The following is a 13,789-nucleotide window of genomic DNA, read 5'->3' as shown; positions in this document are numbered from 1 at the left end:
AAAAAATCGTTATCTTATCCAGAACGAAGAATGGGCCAGAAGCATAACAGACGTCGCACAAGGCCTAGATCCCGGCACCAGAACAGCATCTCCATCGATCCTCCACTGCTACCAGTCACCATCTCGAACGCAACGATACCCTTCGCCTCCGACAACCAACATCTATCGACCTACTCGTCTCCCTCATTGTCGTCTGCCTTCTCTTCGTGTGACTGCAGCCCAATACCACCCGCCCAACTATGGCACAACCGGTATATGGTGTGGCAGAACCACGAGCGTAAGCAGCGACTCGAAGCTTCTAAGCTAGAAGCTGAGCAATGCCGCCTGTTTGGGGGAGAACCGGGGGACGATGTGAGCCTTTGTTATCGCATGCTGGAGTACTTTGGTCGACTCGACTACATCGACTCGTGAGTCTTCCCGTCATCCACCGTCCTCCTGAGACAATCCGGTATTCGTGAACAATATCTGACCTCTCCTGATCTGCAGGCTTCCACATGACTGAAAATGGAATGGCGAGGCTTTGTGGCTGGCGTTGGCGTTTTCACGAATGGGCTTAGGCTGTCGCTAGAAGCAGCCGATCATCGGCTAGGTGCTCAACTAGGAGCAAGTGCTAGGAATATGGCGTACCCACCACCGCATTCCTGTTGAGGAATTGAATAATTCTCGAAGCACCCACACACCCACTCGACTTAACGGCGACACCGGAGACAATGGAACCACCGAGCTGCGACTTGTAGCAATGAAGATGCCTGTGTCCTCTCGGCCCATAGTGCCTGAATGGCAGGGTAATCGGATTGGTCCACTAAAGCTCGGCCATGTGAGCTCTGGCGAAATATTCTTCCGCGCTCCCTCATCGAAATCGCATGGGACACCAAAAGCACAAGCTAGGATAAAGGAAAAGGATCGGGATCCCGAGGTCTCCGTTCGATGCATTCCTGCTCCGTGTGGTGGTGCTCGCGTCCGATAACCATCGTTGATGCTTGAGCTCTCCACGGGGTAGGAGCATCCTGCGGACCGGTTTCGATCCAAAGCCGAAAATGCGGAAGGATATGTCCCGTTATTCTTGGGAGGAGTGTGCATCTTCTGGGAGTGCGGGAAAACAAAAAGGAGTTGGTTTTCTGATCGGTGTTCTTTGGTTGGCATGAGAAGATGCACTCATGCGTTCAAAAAAGGGGAAAAGTTGTCCTTCACTGGCTGGACTGGGTGGTGATCTGTGTTTCTGGGATATGAGTTTCAAGTCATCCGGTTAGGTCTGCGGCAAGTTTGTTATGTCTCAGATCATTTTCCTGGATGAATAAAAAAAAGTTTACGAGTCACGATACTTTGTAAAAAGAAAAAATTACGCTAATGTATAAAAAAAATCACGATAGACAAAAACATGAAATTAATAACTACATTATCGAGGAGAAAAGTGTTGTACATGCAAGTAGCTGCGATCTTCGGTGCCAGTAGTAATTGTAGTTCCAATTTATTTCACTTGGTTCGCAATCCTGGGGCGATGGCCTGTTATCAGGAGTAAACCTTGTCACATCAGACGCCAAATTAGATAAGTTGTAGGGAGCGAAAATTCACTAACGTAGTCTGCAAGATAATGAAAATAATTCCAGTACGACTATTCCGTAAATCCTGATCGGAGCTGGATGGGGTGTTGGTACGGCGGACGCCGAGCGAGCTGGAGGGATCATGAACGCCACTAACTCAATGGGGTGGGCGGTCAGCCCCGGAGGTAAAGGACACGGTCGGTCAGTTAAACATCAAGTGCTATCCAAGCAGACAACTCTGCAACCAGGACGGCCCTTTTTCTCGATACTCACTCGTTTTCCGTCCTTTGGATCATGCGCCACATCTCCATCACGTAGTCTCTCCGTTCCTCCTGCCTCACTCTCTCGCCACTTGGCTTTTTCCCAGAGCAGTCCCTTGTTCCCATAATACGCACCCGTCAGCGCGCGGAAGGCGGAGCTGGGTTGCCCTGATTTCGTCCGACGATGTCGTCTACGGACTATAATTACGATGAGCAGGTTTGGTTGCGCTTTTTCTAGGATTTCCATGAGAGTCTCTGACTGATTTTTTTTTTCAACAGGGCCAATTTTTCCCGTTCTTCATCCTTACGCTCTCCGGCCTAATCACACTCCCTCTCACCTACAGCCTCCTTCGACCGACCAAAGGTTAGTAGCCGTCGGATTTTTCCTTTGTATATACTTTGTCCTCTGTGGGATTGTTTTCTGACATGTTGAACTGTTTTTCCAGGGCTTGAGAACACCGCACCCCGGATAAAATCCGACTTCAAGCCACAACATGACGACCTCATCCAGGCGCAGAAGCGCAAACGGCTACGCAAGGAGTACCGGGTGAAACGCCTGATCACAGTGTTGATAGGCTATGCGGTTATGGCATGGATGATCTATCTGATCATCGTGACGCGGAGGACGGCGCCAAAGATCTGGGACCCATATGAGATCCTGGGCATATCGAGGGTGGGTTTGCCGTCGTTCCCAGAAACCAGAGGATTAAAGAAACTGACGTGTTTTTTCTTGTTTTATTAGAGTGCCGACGAGAGAGCTATCACCAAACACTACAAGCGCCTCTCCCTCATCCACCATCCTGACAAAGCCCGACCGGACCCCTCAAAGAACGAGACCATCGAGACCCTCAATGAGCGCTTCGTGGAGCTTACCAAGGCCTACAAGGCGCTGACGGACGAAGAAATTCGTAACAACTACCTCCAATATGGCCACCCCGATGGAAAGCAGAGCTTTAGCATCGGTATCGCGTTGCCCAAGCTCATCGTTACTGAAGGGAACGGCAAGTACGTCCTGCTGCTGTACGGCAGTCTTCTTGGCGTGCTTCTGCCATTTGTTGTTGGCAGATGGTGGTACGGCTCGCAGCGGTACACCAAGGAGAAGGTTCTTGTCGCGAGCGCGGGCAACGTTTTCCGGGAGTACAGGGAAGACATGACGGATGGCAGCATCATCGGCGCTCTCTCTTCGGGAGAAGAGTACAAGGAGATGCTTAAAGGCAACAAAGCAGAGTCCGGGCTTGCAAAGATCGAGAAGAAGGTTCTCGCGAATGAGGCTCCGACTCTGGAAGCTAAGGCTCGGGAACAACTCAAGCAGTTGGACGATTCATGGAGACGGAAAGCCTTAGGCTTGTTGTGGGCATACCTGGGCCGAGTTGACTTAGATGATGCCACCCTTAACGAAGGTAACTTTGCGTTCTTCTAAATTGTACACGGGTTCATGTCGCTGATCATTCTTGTACAGAGAAATACGGTGTTGCACCTACTGCGCTGTCTCTGAATGAATCCTTTTTGGCTATTGCACTTGCCTTTGGCAACGTGCGACCTATCCTCGGAGCTTTCCGCACGTCTCAGAATTTGATCCAAGCCGTTCAGCCAGGTTCATCACCACTCCTACAACTGCCGTACTTCACTCCTGAAGTCGTCAAGTCGGTTGAGGGTGAGGATGCTAAGAGCCACATCACTGTTCAAAACTATATGAAGATGTCTGAAGAGCAGCGTCGGAGTCTAACTGTTGGCGCTGGTCTGCTGTCCGAAAAGGAGTATGCGACCGCCATCTCTGTTGCCAAGCAGATTCCGGCCCTCGAAGTATCCAAGGCATTCTTCAAGGTCATGGGAGAGAAGGTTATCACCCCAAGCAGTCTGGTGCAGCTGGTCGTTAAGGCACGTTTCATTCCTCCGGGTTCGACAAACGTTCCGGAGGTGAATGAGTCTGACCTGGAAGACATCGACCCCGATGAGGATGATCTTGATGCTCTGATGGGCCGTAAGCCGGCCAAGAACAGGAGAGGCAAGGATGGACAGAAAGCCGATGATAAAGAAGAGGCAGTCCTGCCACCGTTGGCTCACGCGCCTTATCTTTCTAGCGACCGTTCTCCGAGATGGCACGTCTTCCTGGCTGACGCCAAGCAGGGAAAGATGGCCGTGCCACCATTCACCTTTACGACTTTCGACCAGCCTATATTCGATGAGAATGGCAAGCCCACATTTAACATGCAGACCCTGAAAATGCAGTTCCAGGCACCGCCTGCGGTGGGCGACTTCACTTTTGTTCTGCACGTTGTCTGTGACAGCTACCTGGGATTCGACACGAAGATGGAAGTCACGCTCCATGTTGACGACCCTGCTAAGGCGGCCGCCTTGGAGGAGGAAGACGACATCAGCGAGCCAGATGAAGGTAAATATTATAACCCCACAACCCAACTTCCCTTGGACCGTATATGGCTAACATATCCTGTTCTTGCAGATTCTCTAGCAGGCCAGATGCAGGCTTTGAAGACTGGCCAGCCGCCAAAGAAGAAGAAGCCTGTCGACGAGGAATCGAGCGAAGAGGAGAGCGACACAGAAGGCGAAGTGGACGATACCAGCGAAACTGACACGGAGACGGATACCGACGGGGAGTAAAAAGGGAAACGAATTACCAAAAACAAACAAAAACAATCTTAATGTGAGAGATAGAGAGCGACGATGGAGGGAAGACGGAAATCTCCATTAACCTTTCAGAAACTCGCCTTCGCTTCCCCAATAATCCATTCTTGCTGGCAGCTTCTTTTATCTTATTTCTGGGGTGTTTTCTGGCTGCATGTATTAGGGTCTCGTTCTGTTCTGCTCTGTATTGTCAGTATCTCATTCAGCCCGTTGTGTGTGTCTCTTGGGAAAGAGCCAGATGCTTATTTGTACACATACCTCGTGTCATATGCAATCCAGCGAATTATTATTAACAGTTTACAGACCTTTTAAGAAGAATGTAGTGATAATGTAGCTCCTGGTGACGTCTCTTGTTCGAGTCTCGACGATGGTATCTGCCTGCATGTGTAAAATAGAATATTGCCAAAGTTCTTTTAGGAATCTCGATATCTGTATGTACATATGCATCTATCAATGATAATAGTAATATCTGCAGATGTGTATAGTGGTTTTACACGTACTGCACGCACGCTTTAGTTTGAAAATTCATCCTCAACCATTGATTTCCTACATTTGCTTCGTTGGCTTCCAGAGTAGATTGTTTCTATTAGGCAAATATCACTTTGTACTCGCTATTGCACTTCAAGGAGTTGAATTGGGATATTACCTAGCTACGGTTGATGTTTGCATTAGAACTTACTGTACAATAGTAGTAATAGTTTCAACACTCCCTACCTAACATCGATATCCCAGGTCCTATGCGAGTTGGTCGGTAATAGGATGCATCATCCAATTACACTGAGATGGAAGTGTCCCGTCCTGTCTATCCTCCACGGTGGAAGGAGTGGATACATTGAAGCCTCCTCCATACACTTTCGCCTTGGGTGGGGCTCCAGATAGTACTATCCGACTGTAAGGATGTCGTCCACCAGGTCGTGTCTGGCGGCATTGATGGGACTATTGCTGGTGGGATGAATTTACCAGTACCTTCTGAGCTTTCAAAGCCATTATTTCCAGGTAAGAGCCATGGAAGGTTCGGAATTGATCCTTCTTCCGAAAAGTTCAGGTTGTGAGTAGTAGATCGGGTCGTCTCTGCTCGGTGAGGTTGTTGAGTCTAGGTCGAGGTCGCCGCTGTAGCCGCTTAAGGTTGAGATATTTTCGGGAATATCTCTTAGATTTCCAGTTCATGAGATACCTCTCATACTCTCTGAACTCGTCGGTCGTCCTGTACGCTGACACGGCTTCCTTGTACTCGTCCCTGGCTCTGATCGCACGGGACTGGGCTTCTTTCTTTTCGTGATCGGGCAGTTCTCTTCACAGCTTTCCGATCTCGATGGCCATGTCCGCGAAGGAGAGGCCGTGGTGTCGGAGTTCTCGTTTTTCTGCAGACAACATAGCGCAGGTTAGCTTGTTTCCCATGTTAGGAATATAGACGCCCTAGAGACAAGAGTTTACCGTTTGCAAACTGTGCGTACGCCGTCAAGGGTTTCTTGGGGGCGTTTGGATCCGGCTGGTCGAACTCTTCGTTAGCTCTGATACAACCTGACCCTTTGAACGGAGTGAGCAACACGCACCTTGGGATGCCAGCGGTATTTCCTCTTCTTTCGAGGAGCAGCCTCGTGTGCGAGCAGGCCATCAAATTGGCACGACTGACCCGGTTGTGTTTGGGACAGCAGCACACGTTCCCTTGCTACCCTTTGTTGGAGTCTCTGGTTCCTATATCAGCATGGAATTGCGCATTAGAGCTTGTTCGCATACTTACTCTTCGATGTCCGAGCTTCACACCCAATACGTCCCTGGTTGAAAAGAGTCAAATCAGCATCGTGGACATTATAACACTTAATCTGGTCGGACCATACAGATCATTCTCTGTTATATCCAGAACGTCAGCCCAGCTGTCGAATCCATTATGGATGAAGCTGGGGAGGTACTGGGCCATGTCCAGTTCCTGCAGGACCGCTGCTCGGTCAGCCATCAGATCAGGATTCACTGAGTCTGTCGAGAAACAAGAGTGCGATATTGGAAGCTTGGATCGTCTTTCTATAGGTATTTCTACCTTGTATATGAATGAAGGGAATTGCTCCGGACAATATCGGCCGATCCACACAATCCCCCTGGCCCAGCAACAATCATCAAAGAGATCCGGTTATCATTCCTGTCTGTCTACGATTTTCCCCCCTGCCACCACCTGTTTACGAATTACGGACGCTGGCATACTTGCAAAAAGTTGCAATGTCGTTTATTGTTGGTCTCCGCCCGCACGTTGATTGGTCTCGGATGTCACTCCCTAGGCTAATCGGCTAGCCTGAGCGTTGGAGAAAGCTTGGTGCCTTGAAAGGGACTGACGATCTTGAAGATGCAGAGAGCAGGTATTCGACTTTATTGGCTCGATACCAACTGACGGCCACTCATGGCGATTTGGAAATACTGCCGTTGAATTGAGAGATGAATCTACGGACTTGGATGAACCCGGCAGTGTCTCTCCCAACAAACCCCGCTTCGCAAATGTCGTTATCGGAGCTCAATTAACCTGCTTGCTGCTTGGATGGCGTCCCTGGACTACGCGCCTCCTCCTTCACAGCCTCTATTCGCGGTCTTCAGCTTGGTAGATGTGCTGATATCGCATATCGTTGGCCATGATGGAATGCTACATAGAATATGGCGCACCAACCGGATTGATCGGGTACCTGACAGTACTCTTTGTCCCTCAACGGTGGCAGAGCATCATTTTCCAAACTTAATTCTTTCCAAGCTGAAATAGCAGGCCCTCAATTGCCGGGGAAGTATGATATTAGCATGCCGTCTCAGGACTTTGGTAGCTAGGTACCTACATTTACTGCTAAAAGCTTCTGCCATATTCCACAGCTTGCGACCCTCTAGATAATTGTCATAGCAGTGCCTTCAGCCACACAGCATGTTCCATGTTCCCAAAGCTTATATAGGAGTTTGACGAACGCGGGGGGTTGCAGGGTCTGGAGAGAACTTGAGAAGAGATGTGTCCAACGCGATCTCTGCCAATGGCGTCATAACCAATTTCCCTGCTCCGCAGTGGTTAATTTCATTTTCCAAGTCCAGTTCCTTTCACGCTTCGACGATAATATTGCAAGCGAAATGTCTCGTTTTTCTTTTTCCTTTTTTCCATCGAGTAAAACTTCGCGCCGGAGATTATTTCCGTCGGATGTTTCACAACAATTAGGTACTGTACATAATAACACAACGCTGGGTGATTAGGTAAGTACCTATCTAAAGTCTCTTATCTGAGCGCGTACATGTTGGAAGAATACACGTAGGATATCAGGCTGTCGAGTGTTGTTGTTCTAGTGTTGTGGGTTCTGGGTATGATCAGAGAGAGTCGGATGATCAATATCCAGGGCTATATGTTCAGTAATATCCATCTAAAGAAACGGATAGTCTTGAACGGAGAAAATAGGCCCGTCAATAGAATTCATGTAATTATTATTATTATTATTGTTTTTCTTATTTTTTGGTATTGCTAGTAGTCACCGCGTATCGTTGGACCTTTTGAACACAAATGAATCCAAGGAGCAGCTAACGCTTAAGTTGAGGCCGGTAAGTCGATGCTAAAATACGTGCATGGAATTTTTGTAAAGATAGAAAGAAAATAAACTGAGATATTGCGAGAGATAGACTCCGTGGTATCGACTAGTATTGAGAGCTCTATATCGAATATGGAAGAAGGTGAACTCTGATTCTTGATCTATCTACCGATTTGACCCCTTTTATATGGCGATACGTGGGGGCCAAAGCTAACGTACATGAGGATTAGCTCCAAAGCAGGCCTATACCCGAGGGAATCTTTCTGTCAAACTGCGCGAACCTAGTAATCCGAAGGTATGATGATGAAAGCTCTGATTCTTCGAATCTACCTAACTAACTGACCACTATTTATTCTCATGGACTTAGGGATTAAGACCTTCCGAATACTTCTTTGTTTAATGATCCCGAGACCTTTCATGAAATATGAAAGGATATAATAAAGGAAAATAGGCAGTCTCGGCTATAGACAGTATGATTCTTTTATTGCAGGGATTATGACCTTCTGCAGATCCGAATCGGCGTGTGCTGACTAGGCTGATAGGTCTCTTGGCATACCACTAGGTTATAGTGGTAATATTCGGCTGACACTTTCTATACTACCCAAGGTCTATAATCCATGACCGAATCCTCCGGAGATCTATATCCGATGCGAAGTAGGTGTTTATAACGGCTATTCTAGGGGGTCGAATATAGGTTGCTGATCGGCGAAATCAAATAGGCGGTAATTTTCTCCAACAGATATAATTACAGGCTTTGGTATCTTCTTCTCTGCGCTCCATACCCGCTATCTGCTTGCATCTTTCCTTCGTTCCTGCGTGCTTTTTAGCTGAAAGGCGGAAGATGGTGAGGCAAAAACATTGAGCTCCCATAGGTAAGTGGAGAATGTATCGCATGAAGCCATTTCACTGTTGTGCATGCGGGTCACTGTTCCAATATGTGGATAACGAGATCTTCTCCGAGAAAGCATCGTGGAGAAAGGCAACGAAGACACAGAGAAGACCAGTGATCTATTGCTCAGCAGCGGACCTCGAGACGATGTATTTCAAGACTCCTTGGATGTGGGAAACTCTGTTTCGATTGAGTGAGTTCAATAGATCTCTGTCCTCTTTTCTACCGTCATGTCAAATCGATCACTCCCTGTTGGAGCCTGCAAATCACCTGTAATTTTTCAAGATAGGTAAATACTACCTAGGTACACAGTTCTCTCTAACTTGAGAACTGGTCGGAAACAGTTATCAGAAGCCAGGACGACGACGATGATCGATTCCAGACGCAATACCGCCTCTCAATTCCCCGGTGCGGTGACGCGCAGTGGCACCCTCATTGTACCTCCAAACAAGGAAGCTGCAAACTTCGAAAATGATAGTGGTGTACAAAGTTGATTTCAAGGAGCCGCTACCTGGCGACAATAACAAAGGGTCGCCGCCAACGCGGCTATCCGATCCATACACGCTGCTGGATTTTAATTGAACGGATTCTAGGCCCGCGAGTGGAGGAAAAGCTAGGACTCCTTGTTGAGGCCTTCCAGCAGAGATGGTACGAAAGAAACGCTCTCGAGTTGCTGGACTGGAAAACAGACAAACACAGGTGGCTGTACATACGTCAGTTCAAGCATATCCACTGGTTAATGAATCCTGTCAAGATTTCGGGAGTCCGAAGCCTTCTGAACGTTGGCTTTAGAAGAGGAGGCTCCCGAGAAGGCATGAGGTGGAAGACCAGAAGATGGTCCCGTGTCGCCTCCCGCAATGAGTCGAATGTAATCTTTACCGTGGCTCTTGATGTGAAGCTCCTATTTCTGGATTATCTCGATCACAAGGCTATCAGGAACACGATTGCTGCTCTCGGCTGGGAGATACCGGACTCGTACTGGCGCTCTCGGTTCCCCAAGGATCTCATATTTGAAGTTGAAGAGATTGGAACCAGAGAGATAGACTGGCAATATCTCTTTTTGAAAATTGAAAGCCTGCTTAAGAACTCGGATGCGTTGCTGAATCGACGACGGATAATGAAAGTCTTGGAGGGTACCAAGAAAATTTTCCTTCAGTTGACTGAGGGTGAACAAATAGAAGGTACTATCTGAAATATTGACGACGAATAATGATTTCTCGGGAACGACCAGGAGCCTTTTTAAAGGAGAAACATTTTCTGGCCGAGAGTGAAAAAGTAGATGACATCTAAAATAGTAGCAAATCCAAGTATCTTTATAAAACATTGTTTGTCCAAGTAAATGGCATAGTGTCTCCCGTATTTCTCACTTCCTGCTTGTATCATCCTGTAAGAGAGGGGAAGAGAGCAAGACGAAAATGCTTTATAATCGGAAAAAACTGGTGAGATTTTCTTGCTTGAGCTTCCGTGACATATCTACCTCCGTCTAAGCGGAAACTGGCAGGTGAGAATGGCGTTCCAGCTCCAGAGATTGACAGTTGAGATCGTCGATTCTCTCCCAGATGTAGTACTAAATCCTTGTCTGTGAATTCGTACTGCTCATTCTGTTCAATATTTCAAGAAATACGTACGGTGCCTGCACGACTAGGGTTCCTACAAGCTCAAGGCATCTTGCTACTACTAGCCCAACGTCTGGACTCAGGTACAACTTAAAAAGAGGGCGACGAAATGGTTAGAAAGGACTGGAGTCGAGATAACAACGAGGAGGAATCTTTAAATTCCACCACAGCACGATTGGGAGATCCATTTCATTGTCCCTACCCGATTAGGAAGGAAAACGCGTGCTACTATAGGTATCCCTGGAGCCCTAATCATTCTTTCAATATTTTGTCTTGCCAGATGGTTGAGTGCTGAGAGTCCTTGGAGGGGCGTCGGGGGACTTTATTCCCTTCAAAGATGTTATTACCTGGCTGAAAGTGAATGAATATGAATAGGTAAATACCTTTAGTGGTAACATGTCATGTCCAAATAGCTCCATAGAACGTTGTCGATTGTCTTGATCTGCCTTTGAGGGGGGGATATCAAACAATCTCTTTCTTTCTTCATGCTTTCACACCATGTTACGCACAAACGCCTCACACCCAGCTGACCATTCTCCCAATACTACCTTTTCTGATACTGTACTCCCAACGTAACTCGAGGCTTAGCTCATGAGTCGACCATTCCTCAGACAGCATAAATCTCAAGAATAGGAGACTAGAAGGACTGGGATACAGCCTAGTCACTAGGTAAGCAGAAACAGGGCGAGTAGTAGCAGTAGTCGAACCAGTAGGTTAGGTAGTCTAATGCGTGGACACGGTTGCATAAGGAAGGGAGAAAAACGGAAACGGTGTGCCGTGGAAACATGCCCTAAAGCAAAGCAAATGGGATCGATCACTTGCCCACGGACCCGTGTCTCCGCGCGAGACCTACTTTTCCTTGACCTTGTAGTAAGTAGTAACCTGGCCTTCCATGCTCCATTCCATATTGACGATGATGAAATGACAATTGCGAGCGAGAGAATAGAAAAGAGCATGAAGGGAAAATATTTATGAATTTTCGACTAAAGCGAGGGGCTCAGTTCACAGATGTACTGTATATGACAGCGACAGGCTGAGTTATGTATCGCTCTACAGGTCCACAATACATTCCACTTGCGATGCTTGGGAGGAAATTCACAAATGGAAGAACTGTAGTAAACGGATGAAGAGGGAGAAAATAGAAAAAGAAAAACGCCCAAATCCAGGACCATTGCATGACATGACCTAATCTGATCCCCTTTTGTCGAAAGCCCTTCTTTTTCTCTTTGCTAACCAATCGCGTATGATAGAAACAAAAAGATCTTTTGGATGACGCTTGCGCATATGCTAGTCACATGTACCTATACCTAGTCTCCTTATCTCAGCGAATGCAAAAAGCAGAAAATTCGCAAAATAAATGCTACCTATTTTCGTTGTTGCTGAAGATGAAATGGCTATACAGAGGGAAATGTCCAGTTGCTGCGTGGGAAAGTATTTGGAACAGGGTAAGAGGGCTGCTGCTGCTGTTCCTGGACTGGAAATTCATATCCGCTGAATATATCGACAGGAGGCCCGGCTACACTTTGGTAGGAACCAGGCCATGCCATTATGGGAGAGGTCTGAACGCGGCCTTTTCTAGGAATCTCGTTAACACTGTTGTTACGTGAAGCATATATATCATCGTCGTTGTGTTGGCCGGAATGAACAAACGGAACCGGCTCGTGGTATGAGATTTCCGTCGCTGATCCAACAATTGCGGGCTCTGGTCGCAGAATCATCTCTGAGAAGTCGTATTTTGGATAAGCGTAATACTGCTCCTGCTGTGGTGACTGGAGGCCCCATCGCCAGTTACCGTCGTTCGCAGTCGCTGAACCGGAGGGTTCGAAATTCGGAGGAGTCTGGTTCGAAGGACTGACGGGTTCTGAAGACGGATCCATCGTGTCGCTGCAGTCCGTCGAGGTCGACAGATGTCGAAAATATTGTAAGGATTCTGCAAGATTTTCCTCCGGCTCATCTGGACATTCCTCCGCCTGCTTGATCAACCCTAACCGGTCCAGGATCGCATGCGTCAGCGGGTGGCCGTCTGCCACTTCGACAAGAGGTTCGCCGGGGAAACCCTCTTTGTTTATGCAGTGCTTATATAACTTCTGCAGCGCCTTGACTACCAAGGAATGGTGGGACTCGAGCATTTCGACGAAACTGCAAATTCACACGCAAAGACGACGTCTGGTCAACATCTCTTAACAGGCTTTGCTTTGCTTTGGAGGAAGGATTCTCACCCTCTCGAATAAACCTTCGTCTGCGTGGCCTTTCTCTCCCGGAAGAGACATGGATGATTATATGCCGAACAGCGGTTGCAGGGTTGGTTACCATCACACTGATCCGCATTGAGAATTCAGCCGGTCAGTTCCTCCCAGTTGAGAAGAAAATAAGACAAAGCGGATGGAAGCAGAGTATTAAAGAGACAACAGACCTTTGTCTTCTTTACTCTACAACGATCACAGGCCTTCAGAACATGTTTTCTCTTGACACGGAAGATCCGATGGTGCCTCTTCGCTTCTGCGGGCGCTTGAGATGCTTCAAAGCCTGACAGCGGCACCACTGTACCAAGATCGGAGACACCGTCCGAAAACCCCGGAATTTGTGACTTAGGACAGAGCTTGGGCTGCCGGGACATTAGGGTCTTGTGGACGCATTTAAATGGAAGAAAATGGAAGGTTAGTATTGAAGCAAGTGGGCGATGCCTCAGTGACAGGAAAACGATGACTGACGATTTATACCCGCTGAGAGTTGGAAGGTTGGGAGAGCGGGGCGAGAGAGGGAGATAGAATAGGAAGGGCCCCAAGAACCTTACATACATAAGAGAGAATCTGGGTCCGTTGAGCTCCCCACATAAGTGCGTCCAGATCCTGCCCCGCCTCGATTGGCGGCTCCCGTATACTATTATGGCATGAAAAGCAATTCCCATCACAATAATGCCCGGCGTTGCTTTTCGACCCCGTTGTCGGGCCCCCCCCCGCTATGCTTGGTGGCAGTAACAGGTACGCGAACTTAGTCTCCAAGGAATTGGTGGCCCTGTCGTAAGTCCATCAAGCGCTGAAACCCTTGCGCGAATTTGCTGGCATGCATATAGAAGAACGAGCTCCGGTGACGGTCCGAACCGTGAAGGAAACAGGATGTTGAAGGACTGCAGGGGAGGAACCGGCATGCTGGCACTGGTTGAATGGACAGGATCGACCGATTTGGGCAGCAAGTACTCTGTAACACGGTCATCAAGTTCCTCATGACTTTCCATTTGCTCTGCCACTGGCGCCTGTTCTGACGATGCCAGTATAGTCTCTGTTGGTGGCAGTGGATTAGGATC

At 48.0% G+C, this 13,789-nt stretch overlaps 5 protein-coding genes across 5 annotated transcripts; 3 read left to right on the top strand and 2 right to left on the bottom strand.

The window, feature by feature from the left end:
* Positions 1-30: 30 nt before the first annotated feature.
* Positions 31-502, top strand: VTN00DRAFT_9185 (uncharacterized protein; the record flags this gene model as incomplete). Its single annotated transcript, XM_069436117.1, has 2 exons — positions 31-407; positions 487-502. The coding sequence occupies 2 exons, from the start codon at positions 31-33 to the stop codon at positions 500-502; spliced, it is 393 nt and encodes a 130-aa protein (XP_069284770.1).
* Positions 503-1,985: 1,483 nt separating this feature from the next.
* VTN00DRAFT_9184 (uncharacterized protein) lies at positions 1,986-4,420 on the top strand (the record flags this gene model as incomplete). The annotated part of the gene is made up of 6 exons (XM_069436116.1): positions 1,986-2,018; positions 2,081-2,165; positions 2,248-2,474; positions 2,544-3,201; positions 3,261-4,193; positions 4,263-4,420. 6 exons carry the CDS (start codon positions 1,986-1,988, stop codon positions 4,418-4,420), a joined length of 2,094 nt encoding a protein of 697 aa, XP_069284769.1.
* Positions 4,421-5,737: 1,317 nt separating this feature from the next.
* VTN00DRAFT_9183 (uncharacterized protein) lies at positions 5,738-6,398 on the bottom strand (the record flags this gene model as incomplete). The annotated part of the gene is made up of 5 exons (XM_069436115.1): positions 5,738-5,805; positions 5,879-5,933; positions 5,998-6,132; positions 6,186-6,219; positions 6,283-6,398. The coding sequence occupies 5 exons, from the start codon at positions 6,396-6,398 to the stop codon at positions 5,738-5,740; spliced, it is 408 nt and encodes a 135-aa protein (XP_069284768.1).
* Positions 6,399-9,683: 3,285 nt separating this feature from the next.
* VTN00DRAFT_9182 (uncharacterized protein) lies at positions 9,684-10,061 on the top strand (the record flags this gene model as incomplete). The annotated part of the gene is made up of 1 exon (XM_069436114.1): positions 9,684-10,061. The coding sequence occupies one exon, from the start codon at positions 9,684-9,686 to the stop codon at positions 10,059-10,061; it is 378 nt and encodes a 125-aa protein (XP_069284767.1).
* Positions 10,062-11,879: 1,818 nt separating this feature from the next.
* Positions 11,880-13,102, bottom strand: VTN00DRAFT_9181 (uncharacterized protein; the record flags this gene model as incomplete). Its single annotated transcript, XM_069436113.1, has 3 exons — positions 11,880-12,624; positions 12,705-12,802; positions 12,899-13,102. The coding sequence occupies 3 exons, from the start codon at positions 13,100-13,102 to the stop codon at positions 11,880-11,882; spliced, it is 1,047 nt and encodes a 348-aa protein (XP_069284766.1).
* Positions 13,103-13,789: the final 687 nt, after the last annotated feature.

The sequence above is a fragment of the Thermoascus crustaceus genome, assembly GCF_041956765.1.
Source record: "Thermoascus crustaceus strain CBS 181.67 unplaced genomic scaffold VTN00scaffold_7, whole genome shotgun sequence".
Taxonomy (NCBI): Eukaryota; Fungi; Ascomycota; class Eurotiomycetes; order Eurotiales; family Thermoascaceae; genus Thermoascus; species Thermoascus crustaceus.
This window is presented reverse-complemented; position numbering and strand designations above follow the sequence as displayed.